The 27,208-nt window shown below is 63.5% G+C and overlaps 2 protein-coding genes across 7 annotated transcripts in view; one reads left to right on the forward strand and one right to left on the reverse strand.

Annotated features, from left to right (window-relative positions):
- Nucleotides 1–3,192: 3,192 nt before the first annotated feature.
- PRXL2B (peroxiredoxin like 2B) lies at nt 3,193–6,229 on the forward strand. The gene is given in 8 exon segments (XM_059136155.1): nt 3,193–3,347; nt 3,517–3,721; nt 4,290–4,341; nt 4,939–5,002; nt 5,087–5,102; nt 5,105–5,149; nt 5,427–5,545; nt 6,046–6,229. Coding segments are annotated over 8 exon segments (591 nt in total). The 5' UTR covers nt 3,193–3,284; the 3' UTR covers nt 6,073–6,229.
- A 1,028-nt stretch (nt 6,230–7,257) lies between these two features.
- Nucleotides 7,258–27,208, reverse strand: part of MMEL1 (membrane metalloendopeptidase like 1) — a 28,079-nt gene continuing 8,128 nt past the window's right edge. Inside the window, exons 3-24 of one of the 6 annotated variants that reach the window (XM_059137029.1) lie at nt 23,596–23,673; nt 22,865–22,924; nt 21,723–21,884; nt 21,377–21,457; nt 20,207–20,302; nt 19,763–19,881; nt 19,164–19,229; nt 17,674–17,808; nt 17,491–17,580; nt 14,255–14,391; nt 13,783–13,876; nt 12,421–12,549; nt 11,864–11,962; nt 11,312–11,395; nt 10,893–10,996; nt 10,559–10,617; nt 10,033–10,152; nt 9,009–9,142; nt 8,824–8,889; nt 8,176–8,271; nt 7,734–7,841; nt 7,258–7,646 (exon numbers count right to left, since the gene is read on the reverse strand). In XM_059137029.1, the coding sequence (XP_058993012.1) occupies nt 7,338–7,646; nt 7,734–7,841; nt 8,176–8,271; nt 8,824–8,889; nt 9,009–9,142; nt 10,033–10,152; nt 10,559–10,617; nt 10,893–10,996; nt 11,312–11,395; nt 11,864–11,962; nt 12,421–12,549; nt 13,783–13,876; nt 14,255–14,391; nt 17,491–17,580; nt 17,674–17,808; nt 19,164–19,229; nt 19,763–19,881; nt 20,207–20,302; nt 21,377–21,457; nt 21,723–21,884; nt 22,865–22,924; nt 23,596–23,673 (2,426 nt within the window). In that variant the 3' untranslated portion in view covers nt 7,258–7,337. Of the gene's footprint in view, nt 7,842–8,175; nt 8,272–8,823; nt 8,890–9,008; nt 9,143–10,032; nt 10,153–10,558; nt 10,618–10,892; nt 10,997–11,311; nt 11,396–11,863; nt 11,963–12,420; nt 12,550–13,782; nt 13,877–14,254; nt 14,392–17,490; nt 17,581–17,673; nt 17,809–19,163; nt 19,230–19,762; nt 19,882–20,206; nt 20,303–21,376; nt 21,458–21,722; nt 21,885–22,208; nt 22,544–22,864; nt 22,925–23,595; nt 23,674–27,208 lie in introns of those variants that run through there. The other 5 variants (XM_059137032.1, XM_059137030.1, XM_059137034.1 and 2 more) reach the window with 5 other exon arrangements.

Raw genomic sequence — 27,208 nt, forward strand, 5'->3', positions numbered from 1 at the left:
TCCAGCACCGGCACCAAGGCCACAAGAGGAGCCCCCTGCTTTCCTGCTCCTGTCACAGCGTCTACAGAAGCAGGGTGACCGGCCCCCCAAAGGACCCCGTCTCCCACGCAGTGCCCTCTGTCAGGGATGGAGGGGCTGGTTTCCACCTACACATTCCTGAGCACAGCTCAGCACAGGGGGTCCCTCCCCAGACTGCTGGAGGCCGCGGGGAGGGGGAGCACCTTCAGTGCTCCCACCCAGGGTGGGGGTGACATTTTGCTTTCCCTGAGCTGCACCCACTGTCCACACCCCACCTGTCCCCAGGCTGGGGCTGGGCTGGCTCATTCCTGCTCCCATCTCACAGATGGGCCGTGGGCCAGTGGGCTCAGAAAGCAACAGGGCTGGGCGCCTGGGTGGCTCAGTGGGTTAAGCCTCTGCCTTTGGCTCGGGTCACGATCTCAGGGTCATGGGATCGAGCCCCACATCGGACTCTGCTCAACAGGGAGCCTGCTTCCTCCTCTCTCTCTGCCTGCCTCTCTGCCTACTTGTGATCTCTGTCTGTCAAATAAAGAAATAAAACCTTAAATTAAAAAAAAAAAAAAAGCAACATGGCCCGTCCCCGGGTCTCTGGAGTACAGACAATGCTCAGACCCTAACCCTAATCTCCCCATGTAGAAGGCGCTCTCCCCACCTGGGCTTCCCCAGAGCACTGTGGCCCCCCGAGGTGGTGACCTTGTGGGCAGCTTAGGGGTGGGGGACCCCCACGTGCCTGGGGCCCCAAGATGCAGGCGGGGCGGGCTGGCGAGAGGCAGCGCACCCCTGCTGATGCCTCAGATGGCAAGTGTCCTGAGGAGCCCCCCTGGGGCCCCATGGCTCTCACGTCCCCGCTCAGCCCGGGGCTCCTGGGATGGGCATGAAACCCTCCGACTTCCCTCATCCGTGAGGCTGCAAATCCATTACCCGCGGCGGCTTCCCTCCCAGCAGACCCATCCCGACCCGGCTGTGGGTGTCCAGTTCCATGGGCCCCGGGCAGGTCCCCATCAGATCCTGAGGTCGAGCCCTCACCAGGACCAGGAACCACCCCTTCAGTAGCTGACTGCTGGTGGCCCAGCGTGGACGGACCTTGAGCCCCTTCCTTGTCCTGACCTTGGCACCACGGGCCCTGGGGTCACTACCTAATCCCAGGTCCTGGGGACACTGAGGAGGACAGCCTTCGTGCCTGTCAGAGGGAGGCCCCACCCTGGACCGTCACCCCTTGTTGTCACCAGGACACACAGAACGGCTGCACTCTGCCTTCTCATTTCCACACGGTCACTGGATGTCACTTGACAGATCGCTGAACAGACCACGTCCAAGGGGGGGTTTGTGGCCCCATTCCCGAGTCTGACTTTACAGGGGACGCTGCCCGGCCTGAGATGCGCCCGATTCCCCCCTCGCTCGCCCATCCAGCCGACCAGCACTCTCGGGGCAGCTTCGTGTCCTGCGAGCGGCCCGCTGGCCAACGTCCCCTGCGGGTCCTGCCGGGACCCTTCGTGGGGACCCTCCCTCTGCCGGATGGCCGGGGACGAGCGAGGCCGGGGGCAGGGGGTCTGCAGGACCGTCAAGCCGTCCGCTCTGGGGGTACTGGGTTGAACTAGTTGGGCAGGGCGACCTTGGAGATGGTCTGGACCTGCCCCTCTTTGCTCCAAGAGGCCAGGGACATGCCTCGTGCTCTCGGGCGCGTGGGCTGTTGCCCAGCAAGCCAAGGGGGACCCCATGCCCACTGGGAGGGAGGAGTCCCGTGAGCACCTCAGGTCCTTCCGAAACAGTGAGCAGCGACCCGGAGCGACGCGTGCAGGGGGACGCGCTTCTGTGGGACTCTGACCTGGGACCCGGCCTGTGGGTGAGACCCCACCTCTGCAATGGGCGTGCTCAGGCCCACCCACTCAGAGAGGCTGGGACTCCGGGGGTGGCTGCGGGGACCCCAGGGGCAGGGGCTGCGTTCTCCTGCTCACCACTCAGTAAAAGCCCCAGGCCCACGCCCAGGCCTCCAGTAACCTTGGTAAAGTCCGTCTCCGAGGACGCCCGTGGGCTGCTGCTCTGTCGCTGTCCCTCAGCTGCCCAGCCCTGTCCCTGCTCGGGGGTCCGGGCCTGGGGTGGCAACCCCGTCTCCTCCTCCCCTGCCTGCAGCCCCCTTGAAGCTCCAGTGCCAGCAGCCCTAGAGAGAGAAGCAACCGACGCGGACAGGAGTCGCTGACCTCACGCTCCTCCTTATAGGGCTGTCCCAGAAACTGGCTGCCTCCGTTGTGGGGTCCCCGCTCCCCAGGGCCGGCAGCCCCCTCCTCACAGCACCTTCCCTGGCCTCTGGGGGCTGCACTCCCGGGCTCTGGAGCCGTGGGCCGCCCCGGATTCTTCCTTCCCCGGTGGTCGGCTTCGTCTCTCTGCTCCCCCTGCCTTAGTACCGGACACGAACGCTGCCCGTGGGAGACGGGGGCTGGACGCCTGCCCGCCGCTCCAGCCGGCCCGCTCCTTCCATCCGCAGCCCTGCAAGGGGGGCAGCAGCCCCTGTCCTGGCCCAGATATGCCGTTCGGGGGCTCCCTCTCCCCACCGCAGGGGAGGCATCTGCCTTCTGGGCTCTGCAGCCTGGTCCGGCCCTGGAGGCCCCCTGGGACCTGGGAGCGAGCCGAACGCAGGAGCCCCGGGTCGGGGCGGATGTCCGCCCGAGGGACCGTTTTCGGGGCGAAGTCACCGGTGTCCCCGTCCGCCATCGGTAAACCGGGGGATGCGGGGTGAGCGGGCTCTCAGCGGCGCGGCCGCAGCACAGCGCCGTCCGATCCCGGGCCCGCGCCGCCCGAGGCCGTGTCCCGGAGCTAAGGCGGGGGGACACCCGCGCAGCGCTGCGGGACCGGGGCGTGCGCGGCGTCTCAGGTCGAAGTAAGAGCGAGGCCCGCAGGGCCGCGACACGGGCGCTCACTCCGCTCGCCTCGACCCTTCCCGGCAAGCCGCTCGCCCCCGGACTCCCGACCCGGGACCCCGCGGCCTCCCTAGAGACACCAGAAACTCCAGCGGGGCCGCGCCCTGGCGACGCGGCTCTGTGCGCAGGCGCACCGCGTGCCCGCGCCCGCCCGGCGCGCTCCCCAGCGCAGGGACGCCATTGGCCGACTGGCTTATGCATATGTAAAACAGGTCGTGTGGAGCCGGGCCGGCAGATCTGCCCCGACGCGGTCGCGGGCTGGGGGCGTGGCCTGCGGGAAGGGGTGTGGCCAAGCCGGCCGAGAGCGGGGCCGCCGCGGAGCCGGCGCAGGGGACGGGGTGGCCGCGAGACATGAGCGCGGTGGACCTTGCGCGCGTGGGCGCGTGCGTCCTGAAGCATGCGGTGACCGGGGAGGTGAGGCCAGACGAGAGCGGGACGGCGCGTGGGCACCTGGCACTTGCCTGTGCGCCCTGGCAACGGCATCCTGGACCGGCCTCTGGGTCCCGGGAGGGTCGTGTTGGGGCTGGGGGCGCGGACGCGCGTGGGCCGTGGTCCAGCGGCACCCCTTGTCCATCCGACGCAGGCCGTGGAGCTGCGGAGTCTGTGGCGCGAGCAGGCGTGCGTGGTGGCCGGCTTGCGGCGCTTCGGCTGCTCCGTGTGTCGCTGGATCGCCCGGGACCTCAGCAGCCTCAGGGGTCTACTGGACCAGCACTGCGTGCGCCTGGTGGGCGTGGGGCCCGAGGCCCTGGGCCTGCAGGAGTTCCTGGACGGGGGCTACTTCTCAGGAGGTGCCTGTGCTCTCCTCTCCCACAGCCGGAGCCCGGCCAGCTGCCTTGAGACCCCCCCTCAAGCTCAGGGCATTGGTCATCCCCTCCTTGCCCAGCCCTGACCCTTCTCGCTCCAGGACCTCCAGTCGTCTTTCCTGGGTTCTCCACCTGCCTCCCTTACCCGCATCCCCCAACCGTGACGCCCTTTCCGCTGGGCACAGTGGCACAGCCTGGTGCTGACGCTGGCCTCGGGTACTCACCACCTCCCCAGGAGCCTGCAGGAGCAGCTGGGTCAAGGCTGCTGCTTGCCCCCACACTCCCACCCGGCTACCTCCTCTCCCTGGCTCTCAGGATTTGCCCTCCCAGAGCTCTGGGCCAAGGGGCAGGGTCCAGATGAGTCCTGCTCCTCCCTTTCTCTGTCCCCTCTGGGTCTCCATCCCTCCTCTAGCAGTGGGGACACGCTCAGCTCCCTTCTGCTCCTCTCTCCTCCCTGTCCCGGCTGGGTAGAAGGGCAGACGCGGGCTGGGTGCAGGAGGGTGGGCGAGGAGGAGGCTGGGCCCGAGTGCACCCCTGGGCCTTTGCTTTCCAGAGCTCTACCTGGATGAGAGCAAGCAGTTCTACAGGGAGCTGGGCTTCAGGCGGTGAGTGGGGGACACTGCCTCCTCATCCTCTCCCTGAGGGCCTCTTCCCGGGCAGGTGGCTCATCCCCTGCTCAGCTGGTCCTGCAGGGCTGTCTCCTGGGAGCTGTTAGAACTGTGGGTTCGGCTTCTCACCCAAGATCAAGCCCGGGCAGGCTGCAGAGGGGGCCTGGGGCCATCAGAGCCCCTCCAGTGCCTGGGTCATATGCTTGTTGCTCTGCCTGATTAGTGGCCCAAGCTGAGCCACCTCCTCCCCGCTCACCCAGCCTGGGAGCCAGGTCACCCTCCTCAGATCTTCTGTGGGGCCCCAGACCTGCTGACCCCGGTCTGGATGCCCTCCAGCTCTGGCTGGTTGCTGGCCTGGCTGCCCCAAGGCCCCTGAGTCCCTGGTGAGATGAGGTGAAGCTCGCTTGTGTGAACTGCTCTGTGCACCTTGTGTGAACTGCTCTGTGCGCCTTGTGTGAACTGCTCTGTGCACCTTGTGTGGACCGCTCTGTGCACCTTGTGTGGACTGCTCTGTGCACCTTGTAGAGTCTGGGGACAGGTGCTGGGGCTTCAGAGAGGAGCCAGAGCCTGGACAAGCCAGCTGTCTCTTCGCAGGTACAACAGCTTGAGTATCGTGCCAGCTGCCCTGGGGAAGCCCGTGCGCGATGTGGCCCTCAAGGTTTGTGCCTGCCAAGGCTGGGTGGGACTTGGGGTGGTGGGACTTCCCTCTAGGGCTGACCCGGACCTGCTTCCCTCCCTCCAGGCCAAAGCTGTCGGCATCCAGGGGACCTGCTACAGAGCGGAGGGCTGTTGGTAGTTACCAAAGGTGGGCTGGGGAGGGGGCGTCAGAGGCCAGTGCCTGGTCCCACGGGGTGGGAAGGCCTTGCTGAAGTTGGCCGTGTGCCCTGACCCTCCTCCTCCCTCCCTCGGCTTTGTTTCTCTTGTCCAGTCTTCTCTGTGGGGTGACGAGGTTCTTGGCTTAGCTGGGTGGGGCATGGTCAGAATGGCCCATTGGTCAGGACAGCCAGGTGGGGTCTCGGACAACGAGGACTGCCCTGTCGTCCTGGCCGCAGGGGTACCCTGACTGCCTCCCGCTGCTGTAGGTGGTGACAGAGTGTTGCTCCACTTCGTTCAGAAGTCCCCAGGCGACTATGTTCCCCAGGAGCGCATCCTGCAGGCCCTGGGCCTCTCTGCGGAGGGCTGTGCCAGTGAATCGCCCCAGGTGAGCTTGGGCCTGGGCGGGGGGGCGGGAGACACTGCCTGCCGAGAACAGCCCGTTCACACACCCACCTTCCCTGGGTTGAGCGCTGGGTGTGGCCATGTGTTAGACTGGACCTTGCAGGCTTCAGGTCATTTTGCGCTCGTGGCAGCCCAGGACGTCACGGTCACCCCAGTCTGCAGAGGGGTAACAGGCTAAGAGCAGTGGGGAGCTGGGGGCAGGCTGGCCGGACCCGTGGGCACTGCAGCGCCCTCCCCAGATGACAGTCTTCTACCCAGGGGTGCGGGGCAGACAAGCCGCCTGTCCTCTAAGCCTCGTTGGGGGGGGGGCAGGGCTCATCCCAGGTGACCATAGCCAGCATTAGTGAGTTCCTGGGGGCGGCCTCCTGTGCCCGAATGAGGGAAGTGTCCCGCACTTGGGCCCCAGACGGCTGGTGGGTGGGACCAGCTGCCCTTGACTCCGGGACGGCTGGCCGGCCTGACGGGGCCTCTGCTGCTCCACAGTGTGACGAAGAAGTGTGCACAGGGTGAACCCCTGAGGCCTCTGGGGATCTCGAGGTGGCTGCTGGCTCAGGCTTGCTGGGAGCAGATGTGAAGAGTCTTCCCGGGACGGCTGGACGGGGCACTAAGCTCTGCTGGGTACCAGGGTGGCCGTGAGCATTAAACCACGTTTCCTCGTTGGCTCTGAGCCCCGAGGCCTTGGCGCCTCTCTCTGTTGGTTCCCGCCGCCCCCCTCCCCCTACCGGCCAGCAGGGTGGTCAGGGGTCTGCAGGCTTCCCTTGGAGGGCGTAGGGAGTGCTGGAAGTGCCCCTGCAGCCTCCCTGGTGATGTCAGCCTGTGGCACAGGAGAGTCAGGGGTCTGAGGACAGGCCCAGGGTGTGGGAGCTAAGGGTGGGATCGGGAACTCCCCAGGAGAGAGCCCGGCCTGGAGGGGTCAGGCTCAGTGCTCATGTCTGCTGCGTTCCGGGGAGGAGGTGGTCTCGTCTAGCTGCTGGAGCACGGAGGACAGTGGGACTTAGGGAGACGAAGGACCTTCCCTGATGGGATGGGTCCTTTGCCCCCTGCTGGGAGCCTGGTTCCCCGGCTCCCCCAGTGCCACTCCTTGGCGCGTGCAGCAGGCACTGGAGCCTAACGCGTCCAGAGTGGAAACCTGCCCCCGCCGCCCTTGTCAGGGGCTCTCCGGTCTAGTGGGTTCAGATGACTGTCTCAGCGCCTCCTGTCCTCCCCTGGCCTGGCCTCGGTGACCACAGTGGCCTCCTCGCTGGCCTCCCGGCTTCCTTCCACTTTATCCCCCTGCCCATTCAGTCCTCCTCTTGAGGGTCATTTTAAAACCCAGGACAGGTGACAATGTCCCTGTGTGGTTTAACTCCTCCACTGGCCTCTAGTTACATAAAAGCAGGTCTCAGTTCTGAGCTGTGGCTCCCTAGTCCCCTTGGCCCACCTGCCAACCTCAGCAGCCCTTCTGCCCCTCTGAAAGGGGGATTGCAGAGGGACAGTATTTGGAGATATCCTGGTCACTGCTGTGCCCACAGCCCGGGGCCCTGGGGACGGTCAGCAGGAGTGGTCCCCCGTCCACATGGTACCCTGCTGTTTCCCCTCCTGGCTGCCGCTCTGCCCGAGGCCACCACTTAGGTCATGAGCAGCCAGTGCTTCTGGCCTGGGGGACTGCCACCCCGACTGCCCCCGGGGCCCTCCTGAACAGACAAGGCCACTGACTTCTTTGAAGCGTTTACTTAGCTCAAGGCTGAAGCGCATGGACAGCTGACAAGGTTGCTTCGGAGAGCGGATGCGGACAGTTAAACAGGTCTGCGGGGCCGGGGCGCAGCGGCCCTGACCTCCAGCGCGGAGGGCCCCGGCTGCGCCGCTCTCCCGGGGGCCGCGGCGGCGCTCCGGGCGCGGGGTGGGATGCGTGCTGGCCTCGCCCGCTGCTCCGGCGGCGCGCGGAAGGGACGCCCGGCCTCCGGCGGCGGGTGCGCGTGGGCCACGCAGTGCGGCTCGCCCATGGCTACCAGACGCGGCAGCGCTCTTGCGGGTGCATGTGGGTGCCCTGGGCGCAGTGGAAGGCTTCCGCGAAGGCCGCCAAGTTCTGCAGCGAGCCCAGCACCCTGAGGGCGACCGGGGACCTGAGCCGGCCTCCCTGGGTGCGCGGGCTAGGGGTGGGGGTCTGCCCGCGGGTAGCTGGGGCTACTTGCCTGTACTTCAGGGGGCTGTGCACATCGGTCTTGATGGACTGTATGGCAAACTCGGGCCGGTAGGACCCGCACCACACCTGTGGGCGCAGGAAGGGTGTGGCTGCGGGCCTGGGGGGATGGGACGGAGGAATATGGGGGCCCTGAGGGGATCCAGGCGCCGTTGGGGCGGGCCTGTGGTCTCGTTTCTTTCTAGGCATGAGGGCTGCCGCCTGTCCCAGGCTGCCCCTTCTCGGGTGCGGGGAAGGGAGCCCCAGCTCCATCCGAGCCCTCGGGCTCCAATCCCCGGCCATCCTTTTCCTCTAGGAACCTTTCCAGGCTTGTAAGTTCTGGTTCTGCCTGGCTTGCCCGCTGTCCACACCCCTGGAAGCATCCCACAGTGGAGGCCCTCCAACTGGTTTCGGGGCACGGTGGCCGGCCGGGTGGGGACTGGGGCTGCTGCTACCTGCGCGTAGTTGATGAAGAACAGCTGGGCGTAGCTGAGCTCCAGTCCTGGCAGCTGCCGGTCCTTGCCGCCTTCGGCCATCCACTTCAGGTAAGCCTGCAGGTGCCAGACAGGAGCTGGGCCCAGGCCTGCCCTCGCTCCCGGGGGCACACCAGCCCGTAGGGACTCTGGAGTCCCGGCACCAAGGCCTACTACTCCTGGTAGAGGTCCTGCTTCTGCCGCTTATGGCCCTTTGAACACCCCCAGGGACGGTCACTCCTTCCTTAATGGCCTCGTGGTCATCTCAGGCTCCGCTGGCGGGGCTTGGGCCGACGGCCACGCAGGACCCACCCGGAATGAGCTCCCGAGGCCCAGGGCTTGGGGCTGCAGGGGTAGGGGTGCTGCCGCAGCCGGTGGATATGTGGGGAGTGTTGCCGTCTAACATGGAGACGGACAGCGGCTTCCCCAGAGGTCGAAGGCTCCTCTAAGCTCCGGGTGAAAAGCGGGCAGAACAGCCAGGTGCCTGCCTGCCGCCAGGCTGGCTCCCCCGGGGCCCTGCTGCCTCCCAGGACCCATGGAGGCGGGTTCCGGGGTACGCCTCCGCTTGGGCGGGGCACCGTCTCTGCCTCACCGAGACACCCGTCCTTGAGAGGCCCCGCTCAGACCTACCTTGTATGCCTGCCGCACCCCTCCGTTGTCAGCGATGTTTTCCCCGAGCGTGCTGAAGCCGTTCACCTGTGCACAGGACCCGGGATGGCAGAGGGGGTGGTGGCCAGAGCCACCTTGCCTCCCCCGGGGCCCAGGGCTGGGGTGTGGGCTCCCTGGGGGTGGCGGCGCGGCCGGGGCTTGCTCACATTTTGGTTGTCCGCCAGATCCCAGGAGTAGTTCCCGTACTGGCGCACCATGCACTCCGACTGCTTCCGGAAGTGCTGGGCCGAGAAGTTGCTCCACCAGTCCAGCATGTTCCCATTCTTGTCGAAGTTCCGGCCTGGGTGGGCACAGGTGGGCTGCCCACACCTGTGGGCCAGCCTCCCTACATGTGCCCTGGGAGCCCCAATAGCTAGAGTGCGCGTGCGTGTGAGCAGGGAGCGGGCCCCGGAAGGACACTGGCCTGCTTGAAAGGTCAGCACGATGTCAGCAGGCTGCTTGGGCCTGGGAGGGGGGCTTTGGGAGTCTCCCGTGTCACCCCTGAGGTCAGGGCCTGGGCTGTTTGGTCTCAGGGTTTAAGACCCTTGCTGGGGTGTCCAAACTGTCTGGACCCCAGGTAAGGGGAGCATGTGGTCCTGCGGGGGACAAGCGGCTGCCCTTGGACGGTCAAGTGGTCAAGCCCGGTGGGAAAGCCAGCCTCGTTGGGCTGCAGCAGGAGCCTGTGTACACAGTCACAGGCCGCTAGAGCCAGGCAGGTGTCCCTGGCCCATGGTGCGGGGCAGGAACATCGGGTCAGTACATCTCTAGGCTGGAGGAGGCTGGCTGTCCAGGAATGACACCGGTCAGGCTCCAGGGCAGGAGCTGTGGCTTCGAGCTACCCGAGCGATGGTGTCCCTGTCTCTGTGTCACAGGCCCAGGGAGGGCCAGTGAGGGAGGTGGGGGCAGGGTCAGGCCCTTGTGCCCTCTCCTCCATGGCTCTGCCTAGAGCAAGAGGCCAGACCGGGACCTGCTATTCAAGACCTGTCCTGCCAGCATAGCTCCCCTGGGGACCTGGCAAATCTTTCCCATGCCCTGGGCTTTAGTGTCCCCATCTGAATCCTGAAGGGCTTGATTGGATGGCCCAAGGGCCCTGTCCCTCAGTCCCCTCCCGGGACTGCGGCTCGGTGCAGAGGGGAGGAGTGTGTGGGTGTGTGGCGGCGTCGCTCTGAGCACCCCACGCAGCTTCCCTACCATTGTCGTCAAAGCCATGAGTGATCTCGTGCCCAATCACCATCCCGATGCCCCCGAAGTTCAGGGCCTGGGGCTGCTCCTTGCTGAAGAAAGGGGGCTGCAGAATCCCAGCGGGGAACACTGCTCGGGGACAGGTGGGGGCAGCCCTGAGCGCGCGCACCCCCATGGGCCAGCTCGGGGAGGGCACCCTGGGGCTCCTGCCTCGGGACCCCGTGGCCTAGGAGGTGGGGCTCCAAACAGGCCCATGTTCCAGACAAGAAAGTCAGGGCCCGGAGCCGAGGGGCCAGGGCCAGGGCCAGTGCGCAGCAGATCCAGATTCTTCCCATGGTTCTCGGCTGCCTTTGGGGTGGGGTGTGCAGCCCCCATCAGGACCCCCCACCGCTCACAGACAAAGGAGAGGAACGTCCCCACAGCTGGGGTGATGGGTGAAGTTCCTACAGGTGGGGAGAGGTTCTCTCCTTCGGGGCACGGGCTGAGGTTCCCCCCAGGAGGAGGGGCTGGGGTCGGTCAGAGGGCATGAACATACCTATCTGGTTTCGGTTTGGGGAGTAGAACGCGTTAACCACGGCCGCCCCGATGATCCAGCTGTGACGAACAGGCGGTCTCCTGGAGCCTGTGTCTCCGAGCCCTCCCTCCAGCCCCCCTGCTGGCTTCCAGGTCACTTTGGGCCCCTGTCACAGTGGCTGTGCCATGAGACCAGTGTCGCCCACAGCCAGGGTGAGGTCTGGGCAGTCCACAGATCTGAATCCTCCCCGAGCCCCAAAGCAAAGGCACAGTGGGCTCTGAGTCAGACCCAGCACCACCCCCCCCAGCTGGCCCCATCCTCAGCCCTCCGGCTCCCGCATGCCGTCCCCACTCACAGGTTCTGGTCCACTTTCTCTCGCAGCTTCTTGAGGCTCCGCTGGGCTCCAGCCTTGAGGTTCTGAAGACCATTTTCAAAGTACTGGTCCTCAGAGAAGTTCAGCTATGGGAGAGGGGCGGTCACGGCCGGGGGTGAGGGAGGGGCCAAGAGTGGCTGGGGACAGGCCGTGGGGCTGGCCCGGTAGTCCCCTACAAGGCCAGCGGGCTCTGGATGCGGGTGGGGGAGGGGCCCTTTGGTGGCTTGGGTCTCCCCGTCTGACTCCGGAGCGGCCCACCCAGGGAGAGGGCCGGGTTAGTGCCGGCACCCCCTGCAGCGACCCTGGAGGCTCCTGGTTCACAGGGCTGGGCCGGGGGCCCATCGGGGTGGGGTGAGGGGACGGGAGGCTGTGCGGGCCCCTGGGCTGCGGGCGGGGCGCACATTGGAGTACTCGTCGTCGAGGTGCTTATTCTTGTCCTCCAGGATGTAGTCTGGGTACCCGATCTGCTCCCGGATGTGCATGGCCTAGGGAGGACATTGGGCCAGTCTGTGCCCGCCCCACCACGGGGATCCTGGCTCTGCCCCTTGCTGCACTGCCCTGTGGGCAAGGGGCTCACGGACGCGGCCCTCCGTGCCGGCTGTGGGGAGGTTTAATGGGGACAGATGTGGACCAGCTCAGCGCCAGGCGGAAGGTCTGCCTGACAGCCAGCCAGGGTGTGACGGGGCGAGGGCTGGGCGGAGGGGCTCAGCTTCCCTTTGTCACACTGGCCCAGTGGGCTTCTGCTCCGAGGCCATGGCCACCCACACCTGTTCCCAGGGGTGCTGCGGGGGGGGGGTCTCCCACAGTTGGCTTCGGGTCCCGCCTCTGCCCACAGCCTCTTTCTGGGCAAGCCACACCCAGCCTCGGTGTCTTCCTCTGTGAAGCGGGTGTGCTGACGGTCACCCCGGGAGCCCACGCTGGGGCGGGAAGTCCTCGGGGCTCCAGCCGCGCACCTTCTCCTGGGCCTTCTTCCTGGACGTCTCGTCCATCCAGCCCAGCTCGTCCAGGGTCTCCACGAACACCGCCCGCACCTTGTTGATGAGCTCTCTGACCTGGGGGGAGTGCATGGCCCTTGTCCTGCACAACCAGCTTTGGGGTCTCTGCAGGAGTCGGGTCCAGAGCCCCGTCCCTGCTGTGGCGTTGGGGTGGGGATGAGGGATGATCCCCATGGGGACAGGGGTCATGGCTGTCGGTATTTCACCTGGGTGGGCCTGGGACCTGCCCGCCCCTGGACTCCGAGCCTGTAGGACCCATTCCTTTTCCCCGACAGACCTGTCAATTTGGGGGCAGGGCCTCTGGCCTCCCCATGGGAAGGGTGCCGGGCACATGTGAGCTCCCAAGATCACTGAGCACACACGGGCAGCTGGGGGGCCCTTGGGCTGCCCACCCCAGGAGCCAGGAGTCACCACGTAGGGCTGGGACCCCCCCCCCCCAACGGTGGGCCAGCGTCCCTGCGGGGAGAAGCACCTGGACCCGGGCCATGGACCATGGACAGGGGCGGAGCACCCACCGCCTCCTTGCTGTCTCCGGGGAAGGCCTCCCTGACGTAGAGGGAGCCCACGGCGCTCTCCATGTTGCTGTTGACGTAGCTGACACACTCCCGCCAGCGCACCTCCTCCACCGTCGTGCCGTACAGCGCCTGCGGCGGCCGGTCCCGTTCACGCTCGCTCACCGCTGCCTTTACCAGCACCGGCTTCCCTGTCCTCGGCCTCGGGGAGCCCAGGAGCCAGTGGGGGGCACAGAGGAACTCAGAGTCCCCTCTGAGGGCTAGCCACGGGTGTGGGCAGGACCGAGAGTGCAGTTTTCGGGGAAGGGCCCCCGACTCAGGCTCTGGGTTGTGCCTTTACCCTGGGGCAGTGGTAGGGCCCTACTCAGCCCTCAGTGCCTCCTCGCCCCCTGTTCTTGCCACCCTAGCCTGGCTGGCCAGATTCTGACCACAAGGACTCCAGCCCCACCCGAAAGCACAGGCTCGTGTTGACGTTGGAGGCCCTGGGGGCCCGACCCCGCTCAGCTGCAAGCCCCCCAGCTCTGCGGCCCCCAGTTTTCCCATCCCCAGAGAGGAGATGCTTGGTTAGTCATGTCTCCAACCCAGCGTGACAAGCAGGGGTCCAGACTTGCCCCCAACTGCTCTGCCATGTTTCCCTGATGCGCTGGAGGACTTCTGCCCATCCCATTCTCTAGCGAAGAACCAGAGTCCCCCTGACTCCCTGGCCCCCCCATTTGTACCTCAACTGTCTGCCGTAGGCCCCTCTGTCTGCTGCTGATGTCCTGGTCCAACCTGTCACCCACCTGGATGATGGCACCTGTCTCCACTCTGATTCCACGTCCCCTCGGATCATTGTCCCAGAAGAGCCACCGAGACCAAAGGGCTTCCCAGTGGGTCCCCTGCTCTGCCCTGACTGTACCCCACTCCACTTCCAGAGCAGCCGGAATGACCGCGCCAGCAGGACACCAGCTTGTGGGTCTCACTCTTACCGCCTCGGCAACTTTCAGGGCGTGGGGAATCCATGCATCGGTCCCACGATTGCTGGCCCCATCTCTCTCCCTGACCTGTGTCCTCTCCCTCACATGGCCCCGCGGTGTTCCCTGCCTTGGGGATCTGCCCTGTCACACTCTCCTCAAGGTCTCCAGCATCACCTTCACAGAGAGGCTCTCCCTGTCCTGTCCCTTCTCCTGCTGTTCTACGTTTGCTTTTGAAGGAGCCGACTTCCAGTTTGTCGATGGCCCCCAGAGGGCAGGTACCTTGTTAGGCTCTTTCATGGCTCTGACCCTTGGGTGGACCTTGGTGTTTGGCCCACAGCGGGCGCTCCGTACCGTAAACCAAGCGAGCCAGTGGCAGGACAGGGCAGGAGCTGCTTCTGTGGGGTCTCACCTTGCGGTAGTTGGCCCGTGCTTCCTTGAATCGCTGGCTCAGGCTGCTGATGCGGTCCAGCACCAGACGCCAGACCAGGTAGTTCTGCACGGTCCTGAGGTATGGGACAGGGGCGTGGGTATGGAACAGGGGCGTGCTATGTGCCCAGAGGGATTACTGGTCTTATGGGCTCTTGGTCGACTCGTTCTGTGCCAAGCAGAGAGATCGCCGCAAGCAGGGTGGTGGGGAAAGCCTCGAGGACAAGCCCCAGATCCAGCCTGTCTGCTCCCGGGTGCTTGAGACACCGCGAGGAGGGTTCACATCTCTCTCTAAGGCTCTGTCAGCCACTAACATTGACCCGCTCCTGTCCCTCACTCCCTGAGTAAATGCCCCCCGGGGTCCTCTCCTGTCAGGAGAAGCTGCAGGGGCCGAGGCAGGGGCGGGGGCAGAGGCGAGGATGCTGAAGCCTCTGGGCCCTTCCCTGGGTCCTCACCTGGCTGAGTAGACGTCGATGATGTCTTCAAGGTTCTGGAGGTAGGGGATGCCGTAGACCACCACTTCTTCATCTGGCAGCAGTTTGATTTTGACAGAGGACAGCACAGATTGTATGAACAGCGTCCAGTTAAATCCCTGGGGAAGGCGGGCATGGGGAGAAAGAGGGAGAGACCGAGAGGTAGACATAGCTCCTGGGCATCCAGAAAATCCAGCTCTCACCAAAGAATATTCAGACAAGAGAGAAGGCGCAGATGATCAGAACCAGGAGAAGGGTGGGTGACATTAGCACAGCGCCTACAGACTGCGACAAGAGATTATGCTGATGTATTTAAAAACTTCAATGTGGTGGGGAAATGCCTGAAAAAACCCCCACAACTTAGCAAAATGACCAGAGAGTAGCCGATACAGTCTTATATGTAATAAATGGATCTTTAATTTGAAATACTCCCATGTAGAAATTTCCATACTCGTCTGGCTCTTCCAGTGGATGCTATCTGACATTTAAAGGAGACATATTGCCAATCCACCTTGAACTTCCCAGAAGAGAGAGGGGAAGAGAAAACCCTTCTCTGTTGGAATGATGAAGCCAAGAGTAACTTAATACTAAAATAAGGATATCACAGAAAGAAGGTAACAGGCGGTCTCATTTATGATCATAGATACAAACGCCGTAAGGAAAATCTTGGGAATTCGGGCTTATCTGTACCTACACGAAATGGATAGTGAACCACAGTCAAATTCCATTTAATCAAGCACTTCAGTTCTGGTGTGGTATTTGAAAATCGAATCCTGTAACACGCTGTGATGACGAGATAAAGCAGGAAAATCCCACCCTAGTTCTGATGGATGCAGAGAGGAAGATATTTGTTAAATGTCACATCAGTTCAGGATAGAAACTCTTAGCGCATAGAAGCAGAAGGTAAGTTCGTTAATCTGATGAAGGGACTCTGCGTACGACAGCAGCGACACAGAAACAAAAGTGTCGGCGGCCAACAGGAAGATGGCGGACTGGGGCAGGTTCTTCTCTTAGGAAGGAAACAAGATGTGCACCATCACTATCACCGCCAGAACTCATGTGTGCACTGAGTAAAACTGCCGTGTGTACGGTCAGAATCTCTGTATGCCAACGACAAAAACCATGAAGATATGTTACAAAATGAGGCCCTTCATAACAGTATGAAAAAACCAAACGGCTAAGAGCAAATCTGACGAGAGATGTGTAAGGCATCTTACGAGGACATTCCATACACTGCTGTTGGGGACAGCAACTCTGCACGCAGGGGGAAAGTGTGGCGCTGTCTGCTAAAGATGGACACGTGTGTTCTGTGACCGGCTATCTCATTCCCCGGTGGACACTCGACAGCACTGCGCGCATGTGCACCCCAAAAGACATGCACTAGAATGAGCACGGCCACTTCATTCAGAAGAGCCCAGAATGGGATCTGACCCAGAGGTCTAAAAAGAGTAGGGCCGGAATTCCCCAGGGGCGGAAGTGCATGTTCCCAGAATGGATCACACAGCAGTCAGGATGTGGGAAACTTGCCTGATGCCCAGTGACGTGTGGGAGGCTCACCTACAAAACGCAGGGCGACAGAGGCCCTGTGCAAACGAGCCAGCCTGCTTGGTTCTGATGTTGCTTCTCGTGGTGGGAGAAGTCGGGGTGGTGGCTGCTTCGGGGAAGGGCAGGGGCAGGGCCATGAGGAGGATGTCTGTGGTGGTTTTGATCTGAGGAAGGCCTGTGTGCACATGCTCACGGGGACGCAAGTCTAAGCATTACAAGTGCATCGTGCACCAGACGCCCCAAGACCTGGCTCCCAGAGCATCCCCAGGGCTGCTCCCGTGCCATCTCCGTGGCATGGCACCCGCGGGCCATCGAGTTCTCTTTCTTCACTCCCCACATTTAGCACAGTTGCAAACCCCGCGGGGTCCACCTTCGATACGGCTCCAGCAGACCCCCTCTCGCCGCGTCTGCTAACAGTTGGCCCAGCGGCCCCATTTCCTGCCCGGGCCGTGCTGCAGCTGGTCCTCAGTGTGAGGCACGTCGGTGCCCCAGACCCCTCCCCGCAGCGTCAAGGCCAGTGCCCAGGAAGTCTGGCCCGGTGCGCCCTGTCACCTCCTGGCCTCATCGGCCCTCCAGCAGCCTTGCAGCTCCCGCCTCAGGACCTTGGTCTTGGCTGCCCCTGTGTTTGGGCCGCATGTCCCAGATGGTCCCTCCTCCACGACTGCTCGGCTGCCTGTTGTGGCCCCTCCTGGCTGCCGTCGTGCCCCCCCGCCCCCGCTTTCTGACACCTGCAAGTCCTGATCTTTCTCGCTCCTGGCCTGCACGGCAGCGTGGGTGCAGGGTGGGGGATTGCCTGCGCGGTTCCTGGATGCGGCCGGTGCCAGAGCAGGGCCTAGCCGTCCAAAGTGCCCGCTGGGGGGTGGGCCAGTTATTGGGCTGTCTTGAGGGGGTGGCCACAGCAGGTCCTCACTGGGAGCCCGTGCCAAGGAAGAGGGCAGGATCCGGGGACCGCGGAGCCTTCCGGAACACAAGGTGCCATGAGCCCCAGGCAGGAGTCCCTGAGATTTCCCGTTCTGTTCTGCGGCTCCAAACACAGCATTTTCTGATCAGGGGTTAGGCGCTTCCGTTTCTATCCCTGCCCCCACCCCGCCGCCTCCCTCTGCCTTCGGCTGCATCCCCGCTCAGGCCCTCTGGCCTCTGCCTTCGGCTCTGTCCTCGCCCACCCTCTCCGCCCTTTGACTTGGCCTCCGCCGTAAGGTCGGCGATGGCTAGCATCGCACTTCTGCCCCTCCTGGGGGGGCTGCTGGACCAGCTGGGGGTTCAGGGTGGCCAGCCAGCAGAGTTTGGGGTTGGGCGGGGTACGCCCCTCTCTCTGGCTCTTCCCAGCCCCCGGCCCGCGCGTAAGCCTGGTCAGCAGGGAGGGAGGGCTTGAGGGTGTGGTGGCGTGGGGCAGCCTTCAGTCTGGGGTGGACGGGTCGGTGGGGCAGACGTGGGGACCGAGACCCCTGGGTGGGCGTCTCCCTGGCTCGGGTTAATCAGCAACGCTCCCAGGCTCGTCTCCTGCTCCGAAAAGTGGGGTCATTGCTGCGGTCGTCTCGTAGACGGGCGCCTGTGGCCCTGGACAACCCAGCTGCCACCGGCTGTCCCAGTGTGAGCGCACGCCTGGCGTGTGTGCCCGCGGGATCCTTCGGAGGCTTAGCGGATGGGGGGGCGTGGGGGGGGCGGGAGCTCACCTTCAGGCCGAACTTGTTCTGGAGGTCCTCCAGGCTCATCCGGTGGTACAGAGTGGTGACGTCATGCCTCTCCTCCTGCGGGGCCGTGGCCTGCACGATGGGGGGGGGGGCAGGCGGTCAGGCTGGGGCGGGGCAGCCCCCCCCCCCCCCCCCCCGTCTCCGCACACCGGGCCGCGGCCTCACGTTCGCCAGCTGCGTCTCCAGCTCCAGCACCTGCACCATGTCCTCGCGCACCAGGTAGCTGTTCTCTGGGAGGTTCATGTCCGCCCGCAGCATCGAGGCCACCGACACCATGAACTCCAGGTAGGCTTCCCGCACCTGCGCCAAAGGACCGGAACGGAGCCCGGCGGCCTCGCCACCTTGGCCCCCGAGGGGCTCTCTGTGGGGTGGGGGTGGGCGTATGACAGGAAGCAGGCCCCAGGAGGCTTGTGGGGCCAAGCTCGGCTGGCAGTGAGGGCAGGGCCTGTGAGCCCCGGGATGGGGGTCTCCGGACTGTCTGCTCCTCCCCACCAAGCCCCAGCCCCCGTCCTGTCCCCCAGGCCGGGGCCTCCACTGCTGCTCACGCTCCCAGAATCGGCTGAACGGGAGCTGGAGGCCGGAGGCCCGTGGGAGCGGACCTTCTCCCCACACCTGCATGGTAGCCTGAGCACGGAGCCCATGCCCTGCCTGCTTGGAGTGCCCTCCGGCTCCACCCCTGTCCACCCGTGCCAGCCCGGCAACCCCGGGCCTCTGGGCTCCCACAGGACCAGAGACCTATTCTGTCTGGCTTCGTGGCTGTGTGTAAAGTGCTGGGCATACAGCAGGTGCTTAATGAAGGTCCGGGGCTGGCCCAGGGCTGTTGGCTGGGCTGCCCTCTCCAGGCTCAGCCCTAGGGTCACAAAGTGGGTACTGAGGATGGACGCCCTTCCTGGACCTGCTTTCTCGGGACCCCATCCTGGGAGGGGCTTCCCTCATGCCATGGAGGAGCGACGGGGCACGTCCTCCGGCAGAAGGCCGGCATAGCTGCCTTGTCCGGTCCATGCTGCCCGGCACGAGGCCGTCTGGATGCCCTGCCCCTGCTCCAGCTGCCTGGTCTGCTTCTCTCAGCTCCACTGCCCCACGCCAGGGCTCTTCTGTCAGCCTCGCTCAGCCTTTCTCCTGGCTAGGCCCATCCTTCCCAGCCTAGCTCATAGGCCCCCTCCACCAGGAAGCCCACCGTACTGCTTCCCCACCGTGGGTCATTTTGCAGCTTCCGCCTGTCACAGGCTGCTGCCTGGCTCTTCCTTCTACCCTCTTTGGCTCCTCTTCTCCCTCCTCCCCTGATGCAGGAGCGCCTAAGGGGCAAGCCTGGGCTGGGGTGGCTGGTGGTCAGACCTCAGTGGGCTCTCGCAGCAGATCCATGGTGCGGCCGCAGCCCTGCACTGTGCGACAGGCACGCGAGGTGTGATGCGGGGTTATGGGCCAAGCTGAGCTTGTCCCCACATATGGCGGGGCACTGTCCCTTTGATGACGCGGAAGGTCGCGCTTAGCTTGTGCACAGGCCTCAGAGCCCCCTGCAGGCCCTCACAGAGGCTGTGCGTGGCGAGGATCAAGATGTCACGGGGGGAAGCCCGACCACGGTGGGCCCTGAAGTGATGGGTGGGAGGCAGAGGGGCAGGAAAGAGCCAGGGGAGCCGGGGGTCAGCCTGACTCACCTTCCGGTTGCTGCCCTGGTTGAAATAGTACTCTCGGGACGGCATGCCCAAGGTGGGCTGGTCTATCTGGAGGCACAGAGGGGGTGAAGCTGGGCGAGGAGCCGGGGACCCTCCACAGCCTAGCTGAGGAGGACAGCAGCTCCCTCCGCTCCCCCTGAACTGGGCCCAGTTGGAAACAAGGGGTCCTCCAGGACGGGGTCACGCTGGTGTGTGTGTGGGCCCTGAGGTCCCGGCCCTGCCCTTCGGGGGATGGGTGGAGGGCGGCAGGGGCTGGACGGCAGGGTGGGCCCAGAGGTGGCCCCATGGCACCCTTGCCCTCCTGGAGCACTGTGGCCCAGCTGTGGCCCGTGGGGGCTTTCTGAGGTCAGGCTTCCAGCCCTGGTGCCAGGGCCCCGGACAGATGGCCCCCAAAAACGACTTGGCACACAGGCCAGCTTCCCTGACCAGGGCCCGAGCAGGACACGGACAGGAGCAGGGCTCCGGGACACCCCTGGAGCTCACCCGCTCCCCAGAGCCAGCCCCCGCCGGCTCCCCACGGCCCTGAGCGCGCCCCAGCCCGGCGCGAGGGCCCCGGCCTCCCCGGCCCGCGCGACTCGTACGTAGATGACGTGCCGGCTGGAGTTCTGGTCGTCGCTCCAGATGAACAGGTCGATGAGGACGCGTCTGTTGAACTGCGCGTTCATCAGCGCCAGCTGCTGCTCCAGCTCCCACCTGGGGCCTGGGGGTTCAGCACCCCGGGCTGGGTCCCGGCTGGGCTCCTGCGGTCCCAGCCAGGCCCTTGTTGGACTCGGGGTCCCGGATCCCGTCGGGACCAGCCTCCTAAAGCTCCTGCCTGGCTTGTGGTGGCAAGGACGCTGGGGCACCGGGGGCCGGAGGGACTCAAGGGACCCGCTTCCCTCAAGGGGGCCCAGAAAATAGCCGGGCCCGTGTGTGCCGGGAGGGGAGGGCTCCTGCAGGGTTGGGCAGGGGCCCCGGCTGCCGCAGGAGCCTGGAGGGGCTGCGCCACGAGCCATCCCGGGTGGAGCTGCCCGGCGCAGCCTTACCTATGCTGTCATTCCATTTCTCCATGGCCACCGGCCAGCCACCCATCAGGTCCAGGATGTTCAGCAGGGGCTGTGAGTCTCGTTTCTCTATGACGCCTGAGAGGCGAGGAGGGGTCACTCATCCAAGCGCGTGGCGGGGGTGCGCCTTCCCATGAGCCCGCGGGGACACTGCCTGCCTGGCGCCACGCCCGGTCCCCGTCCAACAGTGCAGCGTCAGACACAGAGGGGCCAGACGCGACCGGCGCCCGGGGCTCGGGGAGAGCAGGCGGGCAGGAAGGATGAGGGTCGTGGGTGGGCGAGCCAGCCGGGGGGAGGCCCTGTGGCCCGGGAGTGCTCCGAGAGGTGCCCCGTGGGCAGCCCTGGGCACTGTGGCCTGGATGGGGGCCCCTGGGGAGTCCCAGCAGCGCGGCTGGAACACAGGCCGTGAACAAGTTCTCCGGGGCAGCGAGGGTTTGGCTGGGAGCTTGGGAGCTTCCCTCACACAGGAGATGGAGGTGGGGACGCCGGGGCCTCGGGCCGGGTCAGGTGATGTGTCCTCTCTGACCCGCCTTCGGCAGCAGTCCTGTAGGCCAGCTTAGCCAGAGGCCCCCACCCCAGCTTCCCATTCTAGTAATTTTCTGTCCACAGACCCCTCCCTGCCCCTGGGCTAGAAGTCCCCACGGTTTCCCTGTGGAAAATCCCACCTCAGTGGGCCCTGCGCCCATCTGGACGGCCCCAAATGAGGTCCGCCTCACCGTCCTTCACAAGTGTCGTGCTAGTTCTTTACCAGTGAGTGTGTGCACGCGTGCACAGCTGCGAATGAATGCACACACTCGCACACGTTCACACGCGCACACACGCAGACACATCCATGTGCACACGCTCACTCCTGTGCTCGCACACACACATCCGTGTGCACGCATGTGCGACTTCCCCAGGGCTTCTAGGCGGGCCCCTCACTGTTTTCCCCCTGCCTGGGTGGCGTGGCCCCAGGCTTTGGTCAGGGTTTAGACAGGGTCACAGGCAGTTGGGACCAAAGCTGTGTCCTCAGAGGAGCTCGGACCCAGTGGTCGACGTGGGGCGCAGCCCCTCTGGCATGAACCCTGAGCGGCGTGCCCCTCCACGCTGTGCTCCAGGGGCTGTGGGTCCCGGAGCACCTCCCCCGCCTGCCACCCTCCGTCCCCCACTCACTCTCGTTCATGCAGGAGCGGTACAGCATCTTGGCCTTCTGCACAGCTGGCCTGTCCTTGGTGGTGGAATTCTCCAGCACTCCTGTGGGCAGAGGAGGAAGATGGATGGAGGCCTGAGGCGGCTGCAGGGAGAGCCAGGTCAAAGGTTGCAGTGCCCTCCTCCCCCATTCAGTGACAAGTGGTCCCTCTGTCCCTGCAGGCCTTTATCCATGGGGGATTTCTTCTCCCCTGGCCCGTAGGACCAAGGCAGGCCCAGCAGTCGGTCCTGCTGACCCCGTGCCACCCTAGAGCGGGGCAGGTGCCCAGCCTCACCCCAGCCCCACGGCTAAGGTCGCAGCTGCTCTCACCTTTGAGGATGACCTCCAGCTCGTCTCGAAGGATGTCAAAGACGCTGTATCGGGAGTTGGTCTCGGGGATCACGTGGCGCCGCAGCCAGCCTCCGCACGCGTACTGGTAGAAGTCGTCACAGGGCTCCCTGGACGGGTCCATGTTCTGGAGGATCCTGGCAGCTACTCACGGAGACGGTGGGGAGGGAGGGGGGCACCTGGTTACGGGTGGCCGGGGGACTGTTGGGTAATTGATCCTGGCTGTGTGCCCCCGGGAGTGTCCGTCGCCCTCTCTGAGCCTCCGTGAGTTCGGAAGCAGGAATTCAAGTTCTAAGCGACGACTTATTGTTCACATGATCTGGGACCCTGGGACTTTTCTGCTCTTCATGTCCACGTTTGCAAACCTCGGACGCCCGCAGTCTGGGTGCCCAGGAGGTGCTTTGCTGGGGGCCCTGGCCCTGGAGCCCCCTCACTCACCGGTATGTCTGTGGGGGAGGGGGCTCTTACCCACCACTCGGGGTTGTCTGCGGTTGGAGGAGATGGCTTGGCCTCTAGCAGCGCAAGTGTGCGGGGTAGGCGGGGTCTGGGGTTCCTGGCGACAGGCTCTCAGCGGAGGCAGCCAGGCTGGATTCCCCCCCTCCCCCCCCGAGTCTGGGACCTTCCCTCGCCTTCTGTCCCTTCTGAAACCTGGCAGGAAGCACCAGCTTGAGTGCCTGTCCACGCCCCCAACGTGGTCAGAAAAATCTCATTTCTGAGTTTTCATTGGTGTTTCTTCTGGCCATTTTCACTCTTTTCAGTCTGCAAATAGCAGCGTATGGACTCCAATTTGACGACAAATTTGTGGGAGGAAATTCGTATGTTCATGTGACCTTTCTTTCTGTAACCACAAGAAGACCCAGCCCAGCACAACCTCCTGCCCCATCACGGGGGCCTCGGAGGGGGGCGGGCGGCTTCTGGGGGGTGCAGGGATGGGAAGTGGGAGTACCCCTCTTTTCCTAGCCCACTGCAGGGGCCCCACCGGCAAGCCGGACCAGGGTCTGCCTGCCAGCCCCTGTGCCACATTTGGAGGTGGCTCCCCTGGGCCTTTGGGGGGCCTGTGCCAGCATCATGGGAAGCCCCCGACCCCGGGCAAGGCTGTGGAAGGTGGGGGGAAGGGGGCTCACCTGCTATCACACAACCGGGGCTGGTGCAGATTTCGCCCATCTCCTTGGGCCGTTGGATGGCTGTGGGCAGGACGCGTTGTGAGCAAGAGGGGAGGCAGAGCAGGACGGGGCGAGGCAGGGTCAGTCTGCTGGGGCGGGCGGGGCCAGGCTTAGACATCCCCTAGCCCCCAGAGTCAGTCCAACCTGCACCCCTGAGTCTTCCCAGGTGGCCCAGGATGGGGCCTAGAGTGAGGTGAGCCTCATGCCGGCGTCAGTCCTGCTGGGAACTGGGAGCCTCTTGGCACCTTCTGCCTCCACTGACCCCAAAGCTTCTCTGGATCCCCAGGACTGCAGCTGGTCCTTCTGCCCTCCTGTCTCTCTGCCAGCCAGCTCTCGTCCCTGTCACCTCCTCCAGGCAGCCTGCCCATGCTGCGCGTCTCTGCACATTGTGGCCCCCCGACACCCGCTATGTGTGGGTAGCTGGTTGTATAAAGGGGCACCTGCGCAGTCTCAAGGGACGACACCCCAAGCCTGGGGGTAACTCAGGCTGGTTTCCCGGAGGCCAGGGAACGCCCTGCATCCAGCTCATGGCTGTGCCCCTGTCTTGTCCCATCTTTCTATGGGGTCCTGGGGGCCCAGGGACTCTAACTCCCCAGCTGCACACCCCGGACTGCGGAGTGGCCCAGCCCACAGGAGGCCCAGTTTCCAGCCCACCTGCTGGGGCCGTGTTTTGATAGGGAAGGCAAAGCTACCTCGGGGTTTTCGTTTTATAATGGTCTTCTCTTCCTTTGAGAAGCAAAGCCGGCTAGGAAAGAGTGTCAGCTGCTTCCCTGGGGAAAAACACAGCACTCAGCTCCGGCCTCCAGCCCCACCACGGGGTACCTTGGGGCTTGCTGGGGATGGGCCTGGCATCTTGCTGCAGGGCTGGGGTCCAGGGAGCTCTGATTGCTGCCTGCCTCCTTGTAGCCTGGCCTGGTCACCAGGGCCACCCAGCAGAACATATGTGGGGGAGGGGCCCTGCTGGCTTGCCCACCCCACTGCTCTCCAGAGCCAACCCACCCAGCCAGCCCCACCCTTATCTGCGGGGGGCCAGAGGGTTCCTGAGGCAGGACCTCCTTCCCCTCTGACTTCCTCTTCTATCTCAGGGCCACGGGCCACACCGTGCAGGGTGGACAGTCTGGGAGTCCTACTGAAGCAGGAACAATGGCTCATTTCCGGGGAAAGGAGTCACTTTCACTTTCTGACCCACTGGCCACCTTCCCTCCATCCCTCCCCTGCACAGGATCGGGGCATTGCCTGGTCAGCATTGGGTCTTCTGAGTGGTTGTCAATTCTGCCTGGAGTGGGGGTGGGGAAGGGCTGACGGGGAGGGACAGAGGAGAAGCAGGTCTGGAGAGAGGGCACGCCTGGCCTAGCCACCTACAGACCTGGCTTGTGGATGATTTCCTCCACTAGGGAGGCACACGGAGACCTGGTGGGAAGGAAGGAACAGGGCCTCACGCAGGTCAGAGACTGCAGAGGGTGCAGGGAGCTGCCCAAATGTTGGGGACACTCGCCGGGGTCCTGGCCATCAGAAGAAATGCTTATGAAACATGGGGTCTGAGCAGGGTGGGCATTTCTCCCCTGCCCGTTGTTACTGCTCTTTCCACGCACCGTCGTTCATCCGTCAGTCCCACATTTATCGATTACCAACCCCAGTGCCAGGCACTGAAGATACCCCGCCTCAGGGAGCCCAGCCCCGTGGACACAGGAGAACAGTGCTGATCGCAACCGGAAATGAAGTGATCCATCGGTGCCAAAGCATGGCTGTCCCACAGGTGTTTGTCAGGCTCGTTAACCCAGAGCCCTGGGACAAGAACTAGACCTTGGACCCCAAAGGGCCATCCCCTCAGGGACAGTGGACAGGAAGGACAGGACGTCTGAGCTCTGGCCACAGACATGATGAGGAGGAGAAAGGATTTTTGCTTCTGATCAGGATAAGGACAGTTGGAGGAGAGTGTGGCTCCCTCCCCAGGGAGGGGAACAAGCTGCAGATGCAAAAACAGGGTGGTTTGCTGACCTGCCGGAGCATGGTGGGCAGGAAACCCACAGAGCCAAATTCCAGACAGGGAGGTGCGCTCCCCAGAGACAGTGGCCTGTGTCAGCCTTCCCCTGGACAAGGAGCCTGTGAGGGCAGAGGCTGTGAGCTGGCACCAGGGGTGGGGCTCCACATGGCACCCCCACCTGCCAGGTCCTTCTCACAGGACCTTCCCTGAGGGCACAGGCGGGGCAGGAAAGCCGAGAGATACCTCCCCACAAGAGGAAGCAGGCAAACGTGACCCATCATCAGAAAAGCCCTAGATAGTCTGAAGACGTGGACTCGGGTGACATAGCAGACAAAACGTTCAGTGCTTATGACAGTTCAGTAAAGGGTCTGGTACAGAAGACAGGAAGTGGATCTGCCAGATAAACACGGAAGTGGTAGAATTAGTTTTATAAGCTTCACAACACACCGAACAAGAAAGAATCTGTGTCACCGTGGGTGATCCAGACCACGGCACAAAGGAAAAAGACAAAACAGACAGAGGAAAACATCCCCAAATCCCCAAACGTTGTAGCCCTCCCCTGCCAAAAGTCAGTGTGGAAGCTTCTTACAGAACCAAACGGTCTTACAGCGCGGTCCTGCAATTCTGCTCCTAAGTGTTTCCCCAACTGGTTCAAAAACTTACGTCCATACAAAAACCTGAATGTGAATTTTATAGAATTTTTGTGTGCAATCCCCCAAAACTAGAAGACACCATGATGTCCTTCAATGGAGGAGTGAATGAGTAAACTGCATTACATCTGCACGATGGCATTGTTATTGAGCAATAACAAGAGAGAAGCCAGCGAGCCACAAAACGATGAATGGATAGATCTTACGTGTGTACTATTAAGTGCGGAGGCCACCCCAAAATGCTGCATCGTGTGATTCCAAGTAGACGACATTCTGAAAGAGCAAAGTTATGGAGGTGGTAAACAATGATTGCCAGGCATTTGGCAGGGGTGAGGGGTAGGGGTGGTGGACAGAGAACGGGGAGCATGAGGGGTATTCCCGGGCAGTGCGTTGTTTTGTGGGGCCACAGGGAGTGGGATAAGTTATCTGGAGTATCTGCAAAAGCCCACACAACTGCAGCACGGAGAGAGAAGCTTAACGTACGCAAGTGTGAAAATCACGGAGGTCGTCTCGGGTCCCAGGATGGAACGGAACACAAGAAGCAAAGTGCATCCCATGTGTATGCAGTACCTCGGCAGAAAGCGGTGAGGACAGGGTGCTGACCCAAGTCACCTTGGCCCTGAATGGTGCGTGAGACCCAAGGCAGGGGAGCTGTCCAGCTGCGCTGTGCGGTCATTGGTGGACTTGGTCCCGTGGGAATGCCACGCATGAGCACTGGGACTGAGGGAGTGTGAAGCGGCAGGCAGACGGCCAGACTGCCCACCACTGCAGCGGGAGGTTGGACCAGCCAGGGCGGGAGGCTGGGGTGAGGCCTGTGGCAAGGGGTTAGAAGCCCCCATGCAGACTGATGTAGACACAGACGGTTGCATGGAGAAGCGCTACGGATGATGTGTGTAGATGTGGGTTAGTGTGCATGCACACACGTCCTCCCACTGTCAGCCGAGAGCGGCTGCCCGTGGTGACCTGGTAGTAATGGTCTCACCTCGTAACCCCAGTGTGGGTCTAACCCCCAGTGGCCAAAGCTGCAACTGTCTGCATGACCAATACGCTAGTACCGGATTACAATCCACTAGTACCGGATTACAATCCACAGCCTAAAATACACGTGCTGAGTCCATGCCGGCACAAATAAATCACTGAATAAGTAAAGAAGTGGGGGAATTGATAGATTTCCCCATACAGAAGAATTCCAAAGAGTGTCCGTAGGTGCCCGGCCTCTAGGGGCGTGGTTCTAACTCCCCACCCTTTGGGAGCGGGCTGCCCCCGATGGCTTCCCTTCCGTGGAGACAGAATGGAAAGGGAGGGAGTGGAGATACCGGATGAAGGCTACGTGGTCAGCAACAGTGATCTGTCACCAGAAGTGTGGCCGCCTGACTTCCGGGCTTCCTCCCCAAAACACATCACCCCAGTCTAATCATGGAGAAAACCATCAGGCAATTCCCGAGGGACATTCCACAAAATGCAAGGCCAGGACCCCTCAAAACTGACAAGATCATGAACAAGGGAGTCTGAGAAACCATCACGGCCAAGAGTAGCCGAAGGAGACTTGACGAAGGATGTCCTGTGCCGTCCTGCAGGATCCTGGGACAGGACGGGCGTGAGGGACGGACAGAGGAAATCAGAACAAAGTGTAGCCTTAATTAATTGTCAGATAGTGATGGCGGTTCATTA

The sequence above is a fragment of the Mustela lutreola genome, chromosome 10 (genome assembly GCF_030435805.1).
Source record: "Mustela lutreola isolate mMusLut2 chromosome 10, mMusLut2.pri, whole genome shotgun sequence".
Classification (NCBI taxonomy): domain Eukaryota; kingdom Metazoa; phylum Chordata; class Mammalia; order Carnivora; family Mustelidae; genus Mustela; species Mustela lutreola.